The sequence below is a fragment of the Thalassophryne amazonica genome, chromosome 8, assembly GCF_902500255.1.
Source record: "Thalassophryne amazonica chromosome 8, fThaAma1.1, whole genome shotgun sequence".
Classification (NCBI taxonomy): domain Eukaryota; kingdom Metazoa; phylum Chordata; class Actinopteri; order Batrachoidiformes; family Batrachoididae; genus Thalassophryne; species Thalassophryne amazonica.
Window position 1 is genome coordinate 19,084,030 of NC_047110.1, and position 21,633 is coordinate 19,105,662.

At 42.3% G+C, this 21,633-nt stretch overlaps 1 protein-coding gene across 3 annotated transcripts in view; it reads left to right on the top strand.

Moving 5' to 3' along the window:
- alkbh3 (alkB homolog 3, alpha-ketoglutarate dependent dioxygenase) overlaps window positions 1-21,633 on the top strand; it is a 62,470-nt gene that overhangs the window by 12,111 nt on the left and 28,726 nt on the right. For all 3 annotated transcript variants that reach the window (XM_034175811.1, XM_034175812.1, XM_034175813.1), the window contains exons 5-6: window positions 3,943-3,990; window positions 5,199-5,302. In XM_034175811.1, coding sequence (XP_034031702.1) covers window positions 3,943-3,990; window positions 5,199-5,302 — 152 coding nt within the window. The remainder of the gene's footprint in view (window positions 1-3,942; window positions 3,991-5,198; window positions 5,303-21,633) is intronic.

Consider the following 21,633-nt stretch of genomic DNA (forward strand, 5'->3'; position numbering starts at 1 on the left):
GAATTAGCGAACGTTAGTGTGCAAGCAAGCTAACATTCGCAAAATGTCTTGTAAATCCTTCCAGCGGTGTTAACAGGTTACAAAGACAGCATTTTCAGGTTTAGAAGTGTTTATTTGTCACTAGCTTTGACATAATATACCAGAAACGAAGCTGTTAGCAAGTAGCTACACCAGGAAGTGACGTCACCATGCTAACCTCAATTCAGATCAGGGAGACAGACACCCTCTCTACTTTTAAGATTAGGCTTAAAACTTTCCTTTTTCCTAAGGCTTATAGTTAGGGCTGGATCAGGTGACCCTGAACCATCCCTTAGTTATGCTGCTATAGACTTAGACTGCTGGGGGGTTCCCATGATGCACTGAGTGTTTCTTTCTCTTTTTGCTCTGTATGCACCACTCTTCATTTAATCATTAGTGATTGATCTCTGCTCCCCCTCTTTTTCCTGGTTCTCTCCCTCAGCCCCAACCAGTCCCAGCAGAAGACTGCCCCTCCCTGAGCCTGGTTCTGCTGGAGGTTTCTTCCTGTTAAAAGGGAGTTTTTCCTTCCCACTGTAGCCAAGTGCTTGCTCACAGAGGGTCGTTTTGACCGTTGGGGTTTTACATAATTATTGTATGGCCTTGCCTTACAATATAAAGCGCCTTGGGGCAACTGTTTGTTGTGATTTGGCGCTATATAAAAAAATTGATTGATTGATTGATTGATTGATGTGGCGCTATATAAATAAAATTGATTGATTGAAATTGATTGATTAACCTCGGCGAAATGTCTTGTAAATAAGTTCAGAGGTGTTATTAGGTACCAAAAAAGCATTTTCAGTTTTAGACGTGTTTTATTTATTGCTCGCTTTTACATAATATATCAGGAACATGTATATAAACGCACAAAACAAGTGGCTTTGAAGAGACCAGCAACTGACCTCACGGTGCAGCTCTATTCTGATTGGCCGTCACCCACGTTATGCGTTAATAGAGCGGCTATTGAGGTTATGGTTCAGGAGGTCCTTAGTGTTTCCTTTGCCGTCCTCTGGACAGTTTTCCTTTGCTGTGCTGTGAGTAGAACATGTGTTTGTGCAGCCAGCTGTCAACCATCCTAACTATGTGACCCACTCCCCAAAGCTGGTTGTTGATGATGACATACTCTATGCTCTGGAGTTAGCTTCAGCCAGGATGCTGATGTTGGTACAGTGTAATGCTCTATCACTAAGATTCCAGTGCAATCTTTTTGCTGTTCAATTTTTATTGTTTAGCATTCTTGGTCTTTATTATTTTTACTGTTATTGTTGTTGTCGGTGGTGTGCTGCAAGTGGAACCTTAATTTCCCTGAGGGACCTTGCTCAAGGGATGGATGGATTTATGTTGTCTTTCCTTCCCACCTGATGTGAAGGATTCTCCTCAGACAGCTTTGGTTGAATCGCTTGAGGGTCTTCAGGTGGCGGCGGTAGGTGGTCCAGGGTTGGCATGACGATGGGATTGTAGACAAGGATTTTCATCTTTTTTTAAAGGTCTCTGTTGTTGGAAACACAGTTGCGTAGCCGGATAAAAGCAGTTACTGCACACTTGAGTCTGTGTTGGATCTTATCATCGATGTTGCCATCTGATGACACATGGCTGCCCAGGTATGGAAAGTGGGTCACATTCTCCAAGACCTGCCTGTGCAGTTTCACAGCAAGAGGCTTTCGATTGACCATGTTGGGTGGAGGCTGATCAATCAATCAATCAATTTTTTTATATAGCGCCAAATCACAACAAACAGTTGCCCCAAGGCGCTTTATATTGTAAGGCAAGGCCATACAATAATTATGTAAAACCCCAACGGTCAAAACGACCCCCTGTGAGCAAGCACTTGGCTACAGTGGGAAGGAAAAACTCCCTTTTAACAGGAAGAAACCTCCAGCAGAACCAGGCTCAGGGAGGGGCAGTCTTCTGCTGGGACTGGTTGGGGCTGAGGGAGAGAACCAGGAAAAAGACATGCTGTGGAGGGGAGCAGAGATCGATCACTAATGATTAAATGCAGAGTGGTGCATACAGAGCAAAAAGAGAAAGAAACAGTGCTGATACAGGACCCATGTCTTCTTCAGGTTGATGTGAAGACCGAGCCTAGGTTTCATCAAAGGTTTCAAGGATTTTCTTAAGTCTTTCTTCAGTCATGGATGACCCACTGCTGTTGTCTGCATACCACAAGTCCAGGAGCAAAGTGGTGGTGATTTACTTTTTGGCTCTCAGTTGGGTCAAGATGAAGAGCTTTCCATCACTTGTCTACACAGTGTCAGTTAATGGTGCGACTTTGTCCTTGATCAGGTGGAGGTTTTGTTGACACGAAGATGATTTACGAGCTTAGGGGTCATGACGAAGCCCAACTTTACTCCTGATTGAGCATTGAAAACTTAAGTTTTTATGCATTTGCCAGAACTGTGGCAGACATTTGATCATGACGTAGCCTGTTTTGCTCAGGATCTTCTACAGAAGCGGTCTTGGCACACTGCCAAATGCTTTTGTCAAGGGCATTGGTTGGTGTTGCTCTGGACACTTTTCTTACAATTGGTGGCAGTGAAGATCATGTCTGTTGGCCCCCTTGATGGTTAGAAGACACTCTGGGATTCAGGAAGAATGTTTTCTGCTTGTGGCCTCAGGTGGTTGTTGGCAATCTGTGCAAGAACCTTTCCTGCAGTAGACGGCAAAGAGATTCCACGGTGGTTTCTACAGTCAGACTCGTCTCCTTTCCTCTTGTACGTAGATGGTGACAATCATTTAGTCTTTAAAGCCTCCTTTTATTTCTTCTTGAGTTCACATTTTGATATGTTGGTGCAGTTAGCATTGGAGAAAGGGACCTTCTTTAAAGATCTCAGCGTGTATGTTGTCTTCCATGGGTGCTTTTCCGTGGTATCGTGGATGCAGCAAAGTATGGCACCAATGCATGCTCCTGGACATACTCAACTGTATACAGTCCCTCAAAGCTTACAGCATGTTTTGCTGATGATAAGTAATTAGTTAATTCACAATATAAACTAACAGTGTAGAAAGCACAGAGGGTATGTGTCAGCCCTCTGATGCCTTTCATTGTGTTTGTCTATGTACACCACCATAATGGACTTGAAATGAAACAGTCGATGTGCTTGTAGTGTAGATTGTTAGCGTTAATTGAAAAGGTTTTAGCAAAAATATTGCATAACCTATTTAAGAATTACTGCTATTTTTATACATAATGCCTCCATTTTCAGAGATCATAGGTAAATGGATCAACAAGTGTTCTTCAGAGTGTGATAGACATGACGCAAAACTTACAAGAGCACGGACAGCATAGCTGTCAAATAAAAGTGTTGGAAAAACACGGTTGCTGCCTATTGTTGATTTGACATTAATACTCTTCCTATCACCTCATCTGTCTCTTTTGTGTGTAGTTTACTTATTTTTTTTCCATATACCACCTGATAAATTTATACTGCATGGTAAATCTAACAAATTTCTTGTCACAGAAGGTAGTATCTGTTATCAGATGAAGCAACATTTGTGCCGTTGCTGCTGACTGGTTGTTTATTAGATTAAGTGTTATAATTAGCAAGTTGTGCAAGTTGATTTGATCATAGAGATTTGTAATTCATGTTGATAATTTTCTAGATGTCATTGTAAAATCAGAATGAAATATGAATAAGTATTACATAAGCTGAGTGTAATTATGTTATAGAGCATCTTCTGCAGACTGTTCTGGTCTGTCTTTGGAACAGTTTGGTTATATAAGCTTGCATGCTCTGGTAGAAAATAAAACGGCATGTAATAAAGTCAGGGGAACGACAACCACATGCATCAACCTTCTTGTTTGTGTGGGCCTGAGGAAAATCTTCCAATTTCACACTTTTGTCTGATTTAATTAAACTTTGTAACCCTCTTTCATAACCCAATGTTTTGACTCTGCTTGTTTCATTAACAGTGTTTTGCTTTTATCAGACAGGCGGGTGTTCATGAGATCAGTCATGGACCATCAGGAGTGTCCAGGTGAGCAAGTCTAATTCAAGGATACAAGAAAATTATAACAAACCATACAATAAAAAGTACCAAACCAGTGCATTTGAAACATGCTGAAAATCTTGCTGGGTGTATATTGGTATTGTTCAAATCAAGTCCACTAGATGGTAGTCATACCACAAACGTTTTATTGGTTTGAAGGACTCTGCAAATGCTGCTGATGAGTGTGTTTATATGTATTAACATGTTGGCATCTTTAATCTACTAACTGCTTTGGCTCTTAAGGAGAAAAGACAACCAGGCTGGAATTGCATGACAAAAGTGTCCAGTGGACAGAGCCATTAGTAGGATAGTGGAGTTGTTACATTATGGAAAATGGACTCCATTATATATAGCGCTTTTTCATCTGCAACAGAAACTCAAAGCACTTTACAATTATGCCTCGTATTCACACAGACACACTTGCACACCGATGTCAGGGTGCTTCCATGAAAGGCGCTCACCACACACCAGGACTAACTAGAGGATTAAGGACCTTGTTCGAGGGCCCTTACTGATTTTTTTTTTTTTTTTTTTTTTTTTTTTTCTGGTCTGGCTGGGTTTTGAACCAAGGATCGTCTGGTCTGAAGCCCAACACTTAACCATGAGACCAGCACCTCCCCATATGGGAAAAGTGCAATGAAAAGAAAGGAGTGATTAAAAAGATTTTTAATTCAGTTCCCTTTCCAGTATAAGTGGGCACCATTGGTGTCAAAGTGCTCCTGAGCAAGGCAACAAGCACCTACTGTAATTACTCCAGAATATCTTAACTTGTATTTTGGTAGATTTTACAGGTATTATGTAATTTGTTTTGTTCTCTCAAATTAAGAGCCTCAAAGATTCATCACATTGCCAAATGTCTATGTGAATCACTTGGTAGAAAAGATACCAGGAAAAAAAAACACTAATTGCAATCCTTTTACGTTTTTGTTGGTTCAAACTAGATTAGCAGTTTGGCTTTATAGTCCTGAAGAGGAATGTTGTAATTGTGATTCTATCTACTACTTATGGGCTTGTGTCCTGCGTGAATTCTGAAGTATGTTGTACATGTACGTAATTGCAAAGTATTTAATCGTTTCTTAAAATACTGTGCAAAAATGTGCCACACCTGTCAATAAAATGCAAAAATGATGTATATCTCTCCCTGATTTAGTTCCCTCTTGTGTTTGGTTTATATACTTGTCTTTCAATTTGTTCAGGTTGCGACTGCTGCCTGGGTTTCTCCCCACAGAAGAGGCTGACTGGATATTCAGCAAGCTGCTAGCAGAGCTGCCCTGGTCACAGAAGACCAACTATAGACAGGGTGTGTACCAGGGGCCAAAGAATAAGCAATAGGGAAGTGCTGACATATCGGAACACTGTTTACTGGAAGGACACCCGGTTTCTTCACTGCAACTTCATTTTCATTTTGCTATTATTCATTTTATACACACACACACACACACACACACACACACACACACACACACACACACACACATATATATATATATATATATATATATATATATATATATATATACGAGGTATCTTATAAAACTAACCGGCAGTTTTATAAAAAAAAACTATTACACCAATCATGCTTGAACCCTCGTGCGCATGCGTGAGTTTTTTCACGCGTGTCGGTGACGTCATTTCCCTGTGGGCAGGCCTTGAGTGAGATATGTGAGAAGACTGCCCCTCCCTGAGCCTGGTTCTGCTGGAGGTTTCTTCCTGTTAAAAGGGAGTTTTTCCTTCCCACTGTAGCCAAGTGCTTGCTCACAGGGGGTCGTTTTGACCGTTGGGGTTTTACATAATTATTGTATGGCCTTGCCTTACAATATAAAGCGCCTTGGGGCAACTGTTTGTTGTGATTTGGCGCTATATAAAAAAATTGATTGATTGATTGATTGATTGATATGGTCCCGCCCTCTCGGCTGAATTCCTTTGTTTCACACGCTGCTCGAGACGGTGCGCGTTGCTTTATCAAATGTTTTTCTGGACCTGTAAGGAATATCCGAGTGGACACTATTCGAGATTATTCAGCTGGTTTTCGGTGAAAAGTTTAACGGCTGATGAGAGATTATGGGGTGTTTCTGTTGCTGTAAGGACTTCCCACGGAGCGGGACATCCTGCAGCGCTTCCAGGCGCCGTCGTCAGCCTGTTTCAAGCTGAAATCATCCTAATTTAAGGCTCTGTTGACCCAGGACGTCGTGAGAGAACAGAGAAGATTCAGAAGAGGCCGGCATGAGGAGTTTATGTGGACATTCCACTGTTTAAGGACATTTTGTAATGAAAGACCTGCGCGCAAATTCGCCGAGTCATTTCCGTGACGACTCGGTGAATCTGTGTGCGCCGCGACAGGAAAAACACCTCCGTGTTGAAAACCATTTGTAAAATTCAGGCGGCTTTTGATGGCTTTCAACAAGTGAGTAACTGAGAAATTGTTTAACAGCTTGGGCATGTTCCAACTTGTCCATTAAGGTTTCCAACGGAGGTGTTTTTCCTGTCGCGACCCCCCGCGGTCGGGTCCGGCCCAACATGCGACTCTGCCCGCACGTTCTTTCATTACAAAATGTCAGTTAACAATGGAATGTCCGAATAAACTCCTCATGCCGACTTCTTCTGAAAGTTCTCTGTTCTCTGACTTAATGGGTCAACAGAGCCTGAAATGTGGAAGTTTTCAACTTGAAATGGCGAGACACTGCCGCCTCGAAGCGCAGATTGCCGTCAGGCGCAGTGGGCCGTCCTTATGGCGACACTACCAGACCAAAATCTCTCATCAGCCGTTAAAATTTTTACAGAAAACCAGCTGAATTTATCGAATGGTGTCCACTCAGTTGTGCCTTACAGTTTTGAAAAAATTTTGATCAAACAAAGCAGCAGTCTCTGAGCCATTCCTAAACAATGAAAAAATCAACGAGAGGGTGGGCGACTCCTCACTCAAAGACTGCCCACAGGCGAATGACGTAACCGACAGGCATATATATATATATATATATATATATATATATATATATATGTGTGTGTGTGTATAGTAAAGTAAGTATTGAACACCACCATTTTTCTCAGTAAATATATTTCTAAAGGTGCTATTGATATAAAATTTTCACCAGATATCGGTAATACCCCAAGTAATCCATAAATGCAATGAAACCAAAACAGATAAGTACAGAAATTAAATTATGTGAAATAAAATATAATGACACAGGGAAAAACTTTTTGAACACACGTAGAGAAATTTATTTAATACTTCTTACAAAAGCCTTTGTTGGTAATGAAGCTTCAAGATGCCTCCTGTCTGGAGAAACTAGTTGCATGCATTGCCCAGGTGTGATTTTGGCCCATTCTTCCACACAAACAATCTTTAAATCTTGAAGGTTGCATGGACCTCTTCTATCAACTCAGATCTTTAGTTCTTTCCGTAGAGTTTCGATTGGATTCAAGTCAGGTGATTGGATGGGCCATTCAAGAAGCTTTATTTTCACTCTGTGAAATAGCTGAGAGTTTCCTTGGCTGTGTGTTTGGGATCATTGTCTTGCTGAAATGTCCACCCTTGCTGAAATGTCCACCCTTGTTACATCTTCATCATCCTGGTAGATGGCAGCCCCCACCTTGATGTTCCCACCTCACCAACCTCACTGTTGGGTGTTTTGGGGTGATGTGCAATGCTATTTGACCTCTAAACATTATGTATTATGGCATCCAACAAGTTCAGTTTTGGAATCTCTGACCAGAAATGTTGTACAACAAAGTTTAAATGAGCCTCAACATGTTTTTTGCTTAAAAATGGAGTCTTGGGTGATGAGCGTGCCTACAGGCCATGTTGGTTGAGTGCAATATTTGTTTTCTTTGAAAAAAATTGTACCTGCTAATTCCAGGTCTTTCTGACATGGACAACGTCTTGGACAACTTTAATAATTCTTTTCACTCCTCTGGTCTTGGTTGGTTTATGGTGAAATGATGTTCTTCCACTTCCAGATCATGGTCCCAACAGTGCTCACTGGAACATTCAGAAGTTTAGAAATCCTTCTGTAACCAATGTTATCAGTATGTTTTGCAACAGTAAGGTTGCGAAGATCTTGAGAGAGCTTGTGTGACACCTTAGTCATGAGACACCTTTTTATACTCCATCATTTGGGACTGAACCAGCTGATATTCATTTTCACTGAGAAGGGGCAGGATTGTGTTCTGATTGCTGATAGGTTTCAGTTGGTTTCTTAGCTTTACATGCCTTTTTGCACCTCCCTTTCTTGTTTTCTCTGTGTCATTTGATAAATGACACGTGATAAATACTTATTTTACCCGCTCTGTGTGTGAGTGTGTGCGTGTGTGAGTGAGAGAGAGAGAGAGAAAACATGTTGAAATATGAATTTCGAATTTCATAATTCCATTTTACCCAGTATGTGCAACTGTTAAGTTTTTTTTTTTTTTTTTTAAATGTGTGTACTGTACAGGATGTCATAGACTCGTATCTGTTTCATGTGATGAAATAGGTATAGGACACACTACTACTACTACTACTGCTACTACTACTACTACTACACTACTACTGCTGCTGCTGCTACTTCATCATGTTCATATATATTTTAATAATGGTATAAGACAAACTACACCCTTTGTGGTATTGTCTGGGGCAAATAGACTAGTGTTACTTAGCATGAGTAAGCCTTATGGGGCTTTCACACCGGAAGCATTAAAGGCGTTAGAAGCATTGCAGATCGGTCTAAAAAGCATTTTCAATGAGATGCATCGCGTCAAAAACCGAGCTAAAGTGACGCTTCTGCCGGGAGTGCACATTGCCGCTTGTCGTCAGGCTGCCACGGTCTAAGTTCAACCCAGTCCAACTTTCGCTGCTGTGTGCTGTGACATACAACCCCAATTCCAATGAAGTTGGGACATTGTGTAAAATGTAAATAAAAACAGAATACAATGATTTGCAAATCCTCTTCAATCTATATTCAACTGAATACACCACAAAGACAAGATATTTAATGTTTAAACTGATAGACTTTATTGTTTTTGTGTAAATATTTGCTAATTTTGAAATGGATGCTGGGACAGTGGTGTGTTTACCACTGTGTTACATCACCTTTCCTTCGAACAACACTCAATAAGCGTTTGGGAACTGAGGACACTTAATGTTGAAGCTTTTGCAGGTGGAATTCTTTCCCATTCTTGCTTGATGTACAACTTCAGTTGTTCAACAGTCCATGGTCTCCGTTGTCGCATTTTGTGCCACACATTTTCATTGGGTGACAGGTCTGGACTGCAGTAGGCCAGCCTAGTACCTGCACTCTTTTACTACAAAGCCACGCTGTTTTAACATGTGCAGAATATGGCTTGGCATTGTCTTGTTGAAAGAGGCAGGGACGTCCCTGAAAAAGACATTGCTTGGATGGCAGCATGTGTTGCTCCAAAACCTGGATGTACTTTTCAGCAGTGATGGTGCCATCACCATCAAAGGCGCCCATGCCATGGGCTTTAACACACCCCCATACCATCACAGATGCTGGCTTTTGAACTTTGCGCTAGGAACAACCTGGATGTTATTTTTCCTCTTTTCTCCGGAGGACACGACATCCATGATTTCCAAAAACAATATGAAATGTGGACTCATCAGACCACAGCACACTTTTCCACTTTACGTCTGTCCATTTCAAATGAGCTCGGGCCCAGAGAAGGCGGCAGCCGATTGGTGTTCAGTTGTTGGTCTTCTGTGCTAGTCACTTTTTGCCCATCACGAACACCATGTTCGAGCACAAGGGTGTCCATAAGTGCATGTGGCACCAGGACACCCTGAGCCGGAGGTCGATGATTGACTTTGTAGTCGTATCATCTGACCTTCGGCCACGTGTCTCGGACACTCGAGTGAAGAGAGGGGCTGAGCTGTCGACCGATCACCGCCTGGTGGTGAGTTGGATCCGCTGGGAGGGGAGGAAGCCGGTCAGACCTGGCAGGCCCAAACGTATCGTGAGGGTCTGCTGGGAACGACTGGCAGAACCCTCTGTCAGCGAGGTCTTCAACTCCCACCTCCGGGAGAGCTTCTTCCAGATCCCAGCTGACAGGTACCAGCAGGCCAAGCATGGCGCAGCCCGTGCGGTCGCAGAAGCAAAAACTCGGGTCTGGGAGGAGTTCGGGGAGGCCATGGAGGAGGACTGTCGGTTGGCCTCGAAGAAATTCTGGCAACCCGTCCAACGCCTCAGGAGGTGGAAGCAGTAGACAGTGCGGGTGGGGGAGCGGGTGCGGGTGGGGAGCTGTTGACCCTGACTGGGGATGTTGTCGGGCGGTGGAAGGAATACTTCGAGGATCTCCTCAGTCCCATCGTCACGTCTTCCGAAGAGGAAGCAGAGACTGGGAACTCAGAGGCAGACTCATCTATTACCCAGGCCGAAGTCACCGAGGTGGTTAGAAAGCTCCTCGGTGGCAAGGCTCCTAGGGGTGGATGAAATCCGTCCTGAGTACCTTAAGTCTCTGGATGTTGTTGTACTGTCTTGGCTGACACGCTTCTGCAACATCGCGTGGCTGTTGGGGACAGTGCCTCTGGATTGGCAGACCGGGGGTGGTGGTCCCTCTGTTTAAGAAGGGGGATCAGAGGGTGTGTTCCAATTACATGGGGATCACACTCCTCAGCCTCCCTGGTAAGGTCTATTCCAGAGTACTGGAGAGGAGAATTTGACAGATAGCCGAACCACGATTCAGGAGGAGCAGTGTGGGTTTTCATCCTGGTCACGGCACACTGGACCAACTCTACACACTCCATCGGGTGCATGAGGGTTCATGGGAGTTCACCCAACCAGTCCACATGTGCTTTGTGGATCTGGAGAAGGCGTTCGACCGTGTCCCTTGGGGCACCCTGTGGAGGGTGCTCCGGGAGTACGGGGTCCAGGGTCCTTTGCTAAGGGCTATCCGGTCCCTGTACGACCGCAGCAGGAGCTTGGTTCGCATTGCCGGTAGTGAGTCAAACCTGTTTCCAGTGCACGTTGGCCTCCACCAGGGCTGCCCTTTGTCATCGGTTCTGTTCATTATCTTTATGGACAGAATTTCTAGGCACAGCCAGGGTGTTGAGGGGGTCTGGTTTGTGAACCACAGAATCTCGTCTCTGCTGTTTGTGGATGATGTGGTCCTGTTGGCTTCGTCAAATCAGGACCTTCACTGTGCACTGGGGCGGTTTGCAGCCGCGTGTGAAGCATCTGGGATGAAAATCAGCGCCTCCAAATCCGAGGCCATGGTTCTCGACCGGAAAAAGGTGCTTTGCCCTCTTCAGGTCGGCGGAGTGTCCTTGCCTCAAGTGGAGGAGTTTAAGTATCTCAGGGTCTTGTTAACGAGTGAGGGACAGATGGAGCGTGAGATCGACAGACGGATCGGTGCAGCATCTGCAGTGATGCGGTCGCTGTATCAGACCATCGTGGTGAAGAGAGAGCTGAGTAGGGGGGGCAAAGCTCTCGATTTACCAATCGATCTACGTTCTGATCCTCACCTATGGTCATGAGATTTGGCTCATGACCGAAAGAACGAGATCGCGAGTACAAGCGGCCGAGATGAGTTTCCTCCGCAGGGTTGCTGGGCGCTCTCTTAGAGATAGGGTGAGGAGCTCGGTCACTTGGGAGGAGCTCGGAGTCAAGCCAGTGCTCCTCCATGTCGAAAGGAGCCAGTTGAGGTGGCTCGGGCATCTTTTCCGGATGCCCCCTGGACGCACTCTAAATGCAATGCAAGACAAATGGGATGAATTAATCCATGACATACAAAGCACAAATCAAATGAGAAGGATCCACTCAGCCCTTATATAACACAAACTAGTATAATGCTATCACAAACAACTGCCACTTATCGCACAGATGGTTTTAAGGAGGTAAAGTTGATACAGTGGAAGTGTGGCAGAGATTAGCCACACAGTTAGGGTCACTTGAAATCAGAATAGACATGTTTTTATGCTGTAATGTTGTAGGTTCTTTTTAATTTTTATGTTTATGAGCAGTCTTGAATGTTGTTTTGAATTTGCACTTGCCCATAATTGCAGTGGGTTTTTTTTTCAGATCAGTGTGTGGCTAATTTCAATTTCAATTTATTTTTATTTATATTATGCCAAATCACAACAAAGTTGCCTCAAGGCGCTTCACACAAGTAAGGTCTAAACTTACCAACCCCTAGAGCAAGTACACAGGCGACAGTGGTATGGAAAAACTCCATCTGAGGAAGAAACCTCAAGTAGACCAGACTCAATGGGGTGACCCTCTGCTTGGGCCATTCTACAGACATAAATTACAAAACAATTCACAAAACGAATATACAGGAAATGTTACCGCTGCACAGGACAGGAGGGTTTCAGAAACAGACAACACACCCATCTCTGGATGGAACCACACCTCAAACAGATTGGGGGAAAAAAAAAACAGAATCGGGCATCAGAAAGACAATAAATACAGTATAATTTGTCAACATTAAGCAACAAGAAATACTGAGGTGATCATCGGCCACTAGCCCAAAGATAAAGTTAAAGCCACGTTCCGCTTGTGCCAGTATGCTAGCCATGCAAAAGGGAAAATAAGTGCATCTTAAGTCTGGGCTTAAAAGTCTTTGCAGAATCTGACTGTTTTGCTGACGCAAGGACATCATTCCACAAAACAGGGGGACAATAAGAGAAAGCTCTGTGACCCACAGACTTTTTATTCACCCTAGGGACATAAAGTAATCCTGCACCCGAAGAACGCAGAGCCAGGGCCGGTACGGAGGGTTTAAGTAGGTCAGCTAAGTGAGGAGGCACCAGTGGGTGAACAATTTTATAGGCTCGTAGCCAAAATGGGTGTAATGTTGTCAAACCTTCTGCTTCCTGTCATATATTTGGCAGCAGCATTTTGAACCAACTGGAGACCCCTAATGCTGGACTACAGTAAACCAGAAAATAAAACGTGGCAGTAGTCTAATCTAGAAGAGATAAACGCATGAATCAGGGTTTCAGCATCAGCCATAGACAGGATGGGACAAATCTTCGCAGGTGGAAGAAAGCAGTCCTCGTAATATCTCTAATGTGGAGGTCAAAGGACAACTTGGCTAACTGTTTTTGAACTTGAGAGAGAGCCCTGATTGATCTCACTGATAATTGGTAGTTTGCAGCTGACTAGTGCCTCAACCACCAGAACCTTTGCAGTAGAAATGATTAACATCCTGATTGGAGGATCAGCCTTATACAACTGCTCATAGTAGCTGGCCCACAGGGATGGTACTGCAGAGCCATCTGTCAGAACTCTGCTGCCAACTGCCACGACTGTAATGGGACAAGGTATAGATTTGAAGGAACTTGAGCTGCCTACTAGCAGGTTCCTCTAAATGTTACCTCGTTTGTCCTCAGTGACATCACAGCCTGCTTTCGCAGTTACTTATAGAGCCCAGAATTTCCACCATGCTACACCTACAACTCCTCTGGATGGGTAGAGTGTCCACAGAAATTAATCACCGTCTCCTATGGACACTACAGTGCAACCCTTGGCAACTTTCAGGATCTGGTCATGAAAACAGTCCCACATTCACTTTGTCATTAGTTATGTTCATGTCAGCAAGCCCGCCACACAGAATGGGCTTCATGTATCAACGTGCGTACGGCAATATTTGAGCGTATATGGGGTGTACACCAAAACGGCTGCGCTACTTGGCATTTATCAATGTGGTCGTTGGCGTACGCTGCGCTGAAAATATACACCAGGTCGAGAGGTGGCGTAAATTAAACAACAAAATGAACCAGCGCTGGAATCCACATAAAAATGAAGATGATCAACATGATAAACAGTGCCATTATACAAATTAATGCATATGTTACATAAATAACACTTTCCTGATTATACTACATAATAATCAATACAAATCCCGCCTTTGCGGGATTGTTATGGAACACGATCCGTGGTCACAGCGCTGACTGCAAAGAAAGCGCTGCTCGCCTTTTTCTCCAGATTTCGAGCCTGGAACCAGAGCAGTGCTGAGCTTAACTTCATGTGGTGTGATTGTTTTAGACTATGAAATTGATAATAACAACTGTAGTTCCGTCATTCCCTTAATTCGCCCGTGCTGCAACCAGGTTTTGTCGTCTCCATTCGGTTGTCACAATAAAATAAATACAGAAATATATTTAAAAAATAAAGAAATCTGACAGATTAGGCGTGTCTTATTAATTGAGCGAGCAAATATCTACATGTCAAGAATTATTGACATGTGAAAAGAGAATACAGTGGTCCCTCGCTATAACGCCATTCACCTGTCGTGGCCTCGGAGTCTCGCGGAGTATTTAGTCCAATTTTGCATGCCTTTTTTTTTTACAGTGTTCTGTGTTCTGCGTATCTGTTTATAACAACTACTCATAACTGTGTTTGTCACACGGAAACAGACACCTCCAGCCAGGTGTGAGTGGGAAAAGGCGCAGCGCCAGGACGCACAGGAGCGGTCTGTGACATACTGGTGAGTCACTATTAATAATTTCTTATGTGTCCGACCTCGTTCGTTGATCGTTAAAATTAATTTGTTAGTTCTAAATGCCATCATAATTATTTATAGGAAAATGTTCTATTTTTATTTCTCAAACAAATGTTTGGGCCTGAAAACAGTTTGGTATTATTTTCCTACTAAGGTTTGAACTTTGAGAGTGTTTACACACGAGAGAAAAGTGAAAAAATGTTCATGCCTGATTGAGAAAGTGTATAAACTGTGTAGTGAGGGGTTTTACAGCTTTGAAATGTCTATAATAATTGTAAAAAATAATGCTGACTACGTCGCTGTTTCGCGTATTACGGGCTATTTTTTAAAACGTAACTCCAGCGATTAATGAGGGACCACTATAACACTTTTTCGATTATGCTACAAAACAATTGATACGACAGCCGGTTTTGACACTCTATTGGCACGCGTCGTGATTGGTGGAGTTCTTTTTCATTGCCGTCTTCCCGGCTTCCATGTCGTAAAATGAGGGTGTGTCTGAAGCGGAGTCTGAATATTTATGGGCGTGTTTATTATAATTACGATCATTTCCACCCGCCGCATTTATCAAGATCACGTCAGGCGTATGCCAGAAATGGGCAGGTGCGCACTGCTTGATACATATCACGGCGACTTTGGCGTATTTCAAGTTTACGCCGTAAATTTACACCACAAGTGCACAACATTGATACATGAGGCCCAATGAATGCAAACTCCTTCAAATAGTTGAAGTCAAGCCAGACATATGATTGCCAACCAAGCAGACTGCAGTCTGTGGGACTTCAACTAAATCCTTAGGGAAGCTGCAAAAAGTTGTGCACTTGTTGTTGAAAATAGAATCCAGCTACTTCACAACACCTTGGAAGTGACAGTCAAGTGGTTGTACATGAGAATCTACAATGAATGCCCGTGATCTTCGATCCCTCAGGTAGCACTGCATTAAATTTTTTGTAATTATTGTGTAAAGGATCTTACTGCATGGGCCCAGGAACACTTCAGAAAACCATTGTCAGGTAACACAGTTTGTTGTTACATCTACAAGTGCAAGTTAAAACTCTACCATGCAAAGCGAAAGCCATATATCAACATCCAGAAACGCTGCCGCCTTCTCTGGACCTGAGCTCATTTGAAATGGGCAGACGCATGTGTTACAACAGCATGGCTTCGTAGTAAAAGAGTGCGGGTACTAGACTGGCCTGCCTGCAGTCCAGACCTGTCACCCATTGAAAATGTGTGGCGCATTATGAATCACAAATATGACAATGCAAACCCTGGACTGTTGAACAACTGAATTTGTACATCAAGCAAGAATGGGAAAGAATTCCACCTACAAAGCTTCAACAGTTATCCTCAGTTCCCAAACGCTTATTGAGTGTTGTTAGAAGGAAAGGTTGTGTAACACAGTGGTAAACATACCACTGTCCCAGCTTTTTTGAAACTTGTTGCAGGCATCCATTTCAAAATGAGCAAATATTTAATTATTATTATTAATTATTATTAATTAATTATTATTTTATTATTTAATAAAGTTTATCAGTTTGAACATTAAATATCTTGTCTTTGTGGTGTATTCAATTGAATATAGGTTGAAGAGGATTTACAAATCATTGTATTCTCTTTTTATTTACATTTTACACAACGTTGCAACTTCATTGGAATTGGGGTTGTATACCCGCTCGTGCCAATTCAGGGTGATGGGGGGCCTATCAGTCATCAGAGGGCGAGAGGTGTGGTACACCTTCGACAGGCCACTCGTCCTTCGCAGGACTGACAGACAGACAAACATATTTGCAGTCTCACTTACACCTACAGTCAATTTAAAGGTTCCAATTCACCTAACCTGCATGTCTCTGGAAGTGGGAAGAATTTAATTTCACCCAATACTCAAAATAATCACTGAGGACCTATCACATTGCACTGTATTCCCTCATGACAGTGCTACCAGAATTAAATTATTGATTATCTATGATTCCAGTCCAGCTACCACTGTCATGGTTAAAAACTCTGAACTGCAAATTCTACTGGAACATCAGGAATTAGTTTAACTGCAATCCAGAAACCCAATTTACAGAGAGGAGTAGAGGCTCCAAACGTCTTCTATTACTTCATCACTATCCAACTACAAAACAAATACAGATGCACCCATCCTAAACAATCAGATATCTCGATGGACCTCAAGGAAACTGTGTGGGGAAATTCAGATTGCAGCCTTGTTTCAAATCTCCTACAGTTTAGAAACTTTGACAGCCCGGTGGCAGTTTTATAAGATTACAAACTTACAAAAATATTCCAGTTTGGAATAATCCAGAATTTTTTTACTTCATTTAAAAAAACACTCTTTATTTTGAATCTTGTTTTAATAATGTGGGAACTCATCTAAAACATATTTTTGATAACAGTTTGGTCTTTCTTTCTTATTTGGGTCAGAAATTTGATATTGGTAAAAATCAATAAATAAAAAAATCACTTTGTATCGTATTTACAACTGAAACTAACTGTTAAAGAAACTTTCATTCAAATTTTAATGTTTCAGATTGCACCTGCTAAAATTCTCAACTTCAAAAACTATCAAATTTTTATAGATTTATTTCTACATCTATCACAACATCGTCATTATCTTCAGTGAAATAGGTGCAAGAGTTATCACTTGCTTTAAATTCAGACTTTTGTGTGACTATTTGTAAGATGACAAATATGACAAATAATTAAAATAGGCAGCTAATCCAGTATAAAATAATTCACCATTTCCAATATACTCAGACACAGACACGTGCTTGCACTGTTCACACGGAGTTCCAAGTATTTACCTTCTTGCTGTGTGGAACTGCACATCTGTATAACTCTTTTGGGAAAAGGTCATTGATAGTCTTTATGACTCTGTAGGATGCACCATCCCACTCTTTCCAACACTGTGTTTATTAGGAGACACATCTGTATGCACTGATTCATTTGAAAGCTTGACTCTTAGTCTTGTCCATCCAAATTGGAAGTCCCAAAAACCAGTTTTATTTGTTATTATCTATCGTCGACCTGGTCGTTACTGTGAGTTTCTCTGTGAATTTTCAGACCATTTGTCTGACTTAGTGCTTAGCTCAGATAAGATAATTATAGTGGGCGATTTTAACATCCACACAGATGCTGAGAATGACAGCCTCAACACTGCATTTAATCTATTATTAGACTCTATTGGCTTTGCTCAAAATGTAAATGAGTCCACCCACCACTTTAATCATATCTTAGATCTTGTTCTGACTTATGGTATGGAAATAGAAGACTTAGTATTCCCTGAAAACTCCCTTCTGTCTGATCATTTCTTAATAACATTTACATTTACTCTGATGGACTACCCAGCAGTGGGGAATAAGTTTCATTACACTAGAAGTCTTTCAGAAAGCGCTGTAACTAGGTTTAAGGATATGATTCCTTCTTTATGTTCTCTAATGCCATATAACAACACAGTGCAGAGTAGCTACCTAAACTCTGTAAGTGAGATAGAGTATCTCGTCAATAGTTTTACATCCTCATTGAAGACAACTTTGGATGCTGTAGCTCCTCTGAAAAAGAGAGCTTTAAATCAGAAGTGCCTGACTCCGTGGTATAACTCACAAACTCGTAGCTTAATGCAGATAACCCGTAAGTTGGAGAGGAAATGGCGTCTCACTAATTTAGAAGATCTTCACTTAGCCTGGAAAAAGAGTCTGTTGCTCTATAAAAAAGCCCTCCGTAAAGCTAGAACATCTTTCTACTCATCACTAATTGAAGAAAATAAGAACAACCCCAGGTTTCTTTTCAGCACTGTAGCCAGGCTGACAAAGAGTCAGAGCTCTATTGAGCTGAGTATTCCATTAACTTTAACTAGTAATGACTTCATGACTTTCTTTGCTAACAAAATTTTAACTATTAGAGAAAAAAATACTCATAACCATCCCAAAGATGTATCGTTATCTTTGGCTGCTTTCAGTGATGCCAATATTTGGTTAGACTCTTTCTCTCCGATTGTTCTGTCTGAGTTATTTTCATTAGTTACTTCATCCAAACCATCAACATGTTTATTAGACCCCATTCCTACCAGGCTGCTCAAGGAAGCCCTACCATTATTTAATGCTTCGATCTTAAATATGATCAATCTATCTTTGTTAGTTGGCTATGTACCACAGGCTTTTAAGGTGGCAGTAATTAAACCATTACTTAAAAAGCCATCACTTGACCCAGCTATCTTAGCTAATTATAGGCCAATCTCCAACCTTCCTTTTCTCTCAAAAATTCTTGAAAGGGTAGTTGTAAAACAGCTAACTGATCATCTGCAGAGGAATGGTCTATTTGAAGAGTTTCAGTCAGGTTTTAGAATTCATCATAGTACAGAAACAGCATTAGTGAAGGTTACAAATTATCTTCTTATGGCCTCGAACAGTGGACTCATCTCTGTGCTTGTTCTGTTAGACCTCAGTGCTGCTTTTGATACTGTTGACCATAAAATTTTATTACAGAGATTAGAGCATGCCATAGGTATTAAAGGCACTGCGCTGCGGTGGTTTGAATCATATTTGTCTAATAGATTACAATTTGTTCATGTAAATGGGGAATCTTCTTCACAGACTAAAGTTAATTATGGAGTTCCACAAGGTTCTGTGCTAGGACCAATTTTATTCACTTTATACATGCTTCCCTTAGGCAGTATTATTAGACGGTATTGTTTAAATTTTCATTGTTACGCAGATGATACCCAGCTTTATCTATCCATGAAGCCAGAGGACACACACCAATTAGCTAAACTGCAGGATTGTCTTACAGACATAAAGACATGGATGACCTCTAATTTCCTGCTTTTAAACTCAGATAAAACTGAAGTTATTGTACTTGGCCCCACAAATCTTAGAAACATGGTGTCTAATCAGATCCTTACTCTGGATGGCATTACCCCGACCTCTAGTAATACTGTGAGAAATCTTGGAGTCATTTTTGATCAGGATATGTCATTCAAAGCACATATTAAACAAATATGTAGGACTGCTTTTTTGCATTTACGCAATGTCTCTAAAATTAGAAAGGTCTTGTCTCAGAGTGATGCTGAAAAACTAATTCATGCATTTATTTCCTCTAGGCTGGACTATTGTAATTCATTATTATCAGGTTGTCCTAAAAGTTCCCTACAAAGCCTTCAATTAATTCAAAATGCTGCAGCTAGAGTACTAACGGGGACTAGAAGGAGAGAGCATATCTCACCCATATTGGCCTCTCTTCATTGGCTTCCTGTTAACTCGAGAATAGAATTTAAAATTCTTCTTATCTTATTCTTCCCATCTTATCTTAGGGACCTTGTAGTACCATATCACCCCAATAGAGTGCTTCGCTCTCAGACTGCAGGCTTACTTGTAGTTCCTAGGGTTTGTAAGAGTAGAATGGGAGGCAGAGCCTTCAGCTTTCAGGCTCCTCTCCTGTGGAACCAGCTCCCAATTCAGATCAGGGAGACAGACACCCTCTCTACTTTTAAGATTAGGCTTAAAACTTTCCTTTTTGCTAAAGCTTATAGTTAGGGCTGGATCAGGTGACCCTGAACCATCCCTTAGTTATGCTGCTATAGACGTAGACTGCTGGGGGGTTCCCACGATGCACTGTTTCTTTCTCTTTTGCTCTGTATGCACCACTCTGCATTTAATCATTAGTGATCGATCTCTGCTCCCCTCCACAGCATGTCTTTTTCCTGGTTCTCTCCCTCAGCCCCAACCAGTCCCAGCAGAAGACTGCCCCTCCCTGAGCCTGGTTCTGCTGGAGGTTTCTTCCTGTTAAAAGGGAGTTTTTCCTTCCCACTGTAGCCAAGTGCTTGCTCACAGGGGGTCGTTTTGACCGTTGGGGTTTTACATAATTATTGTATGGCCTTGACTTACAATATAAGGCACCTTGGGGCAACTGTTTGTTGTGATTTGGCGCTATATAAAAAAAAAAAAAGATTGATTGATTGACTGAAAATAAAAACAACTGTAATGGGTGGCTTTGGGTTGGTTCTGGCTGCCCCTCGGCTGCCGTGTCTCCTGTGTGGTCCTGGGAGGGGTGTCCCTTTCCCATGTCTCCCTGGGAGGCACGGTGTGACTGTGGCTCCATCAGTCGGTGTCTCTCCTGTGTCCTCCTTTGCAGTACTGGGTTGCTGGTGTGTGTTGGGGGTGGGGGGGAGCTTGCTTGCTTGCTGCTGAGGCTTTAGGGTGTGGGTTGTGGCTTCTCCTGTGCTCCTGTGTTGGCCTTCCCCTTGGTCCCCTGGGTACCCTCTGCCTCCTTTACAAATTCATGACATAACTGTGCACATAGGCTTTGGAGCTGAGGGGCCTGTCCTCCTTGATGTGGTTGGGCACCCCCAGTCCCTTCCCCAATTCCCTTGTATTTTACCTCTTATTGCATCTTGGACATCTCAGGCTTGTGCCGCGGGTGGGACTCAGGAATGTTGGAAGCCAGTGGGCCAAAGGGTTACCTGCTTCCCTTCTACTAGGGGAGCTACTACCACTACCTTTGCACACCCCCCAGGACTAAACCAAACCAACTTTTTTAGGTTCCTTAGATGACCCCAAAATGCAATCAGGATGTTCCCAAAAATAAAAACTGGCCTCAAGCCAGTTATCTAAGATGGTGTCCAAGATGGCTACCAAAATAGGGTTTTTTCATTAAAACACCAATGATTTCTGTCATTATTGTCTATTGTTTGTTCCTACTATGTATTTTAATGATTAGGGTCTATTGGCGGCCATTATGGACACCATTTTGAATCTTAAACCCTTGAATGAATTTAGTTTAGGCACAAATGAGTTTGCTGTGACCTGCAATGGTCTTCCCATTGAATCTCTGTGATATTTAAGTTGTTTATATGTTGTGTAAAGGTGTTTTAGTGAAAAAAAAAAAAAACTATTTTGGTGGCCATCTTGGATAACTGGCTTGGGGCCAGTTTTTATTTTGGGAACATCCTGATCGTGTTTTGGGGTCATCTAAGGAACCTAAAACAGTTGGTTTGGTTTAGTCCTTGGGGGGGGGGTGCAAAGGTAGTGGTTGTAGCTCCCCTCGTATTCATAGGGATGTCATCATCCCCATCTGCACCACAATTTTGTTTGCAGCACCTTTGGTATACACTTTATACACCCATTTATTTAATGTCTTCAATGTCAGTCCATCCAATACTTCATTTGAGATGTCCAGGAGTTGGGAGGTGGCTAG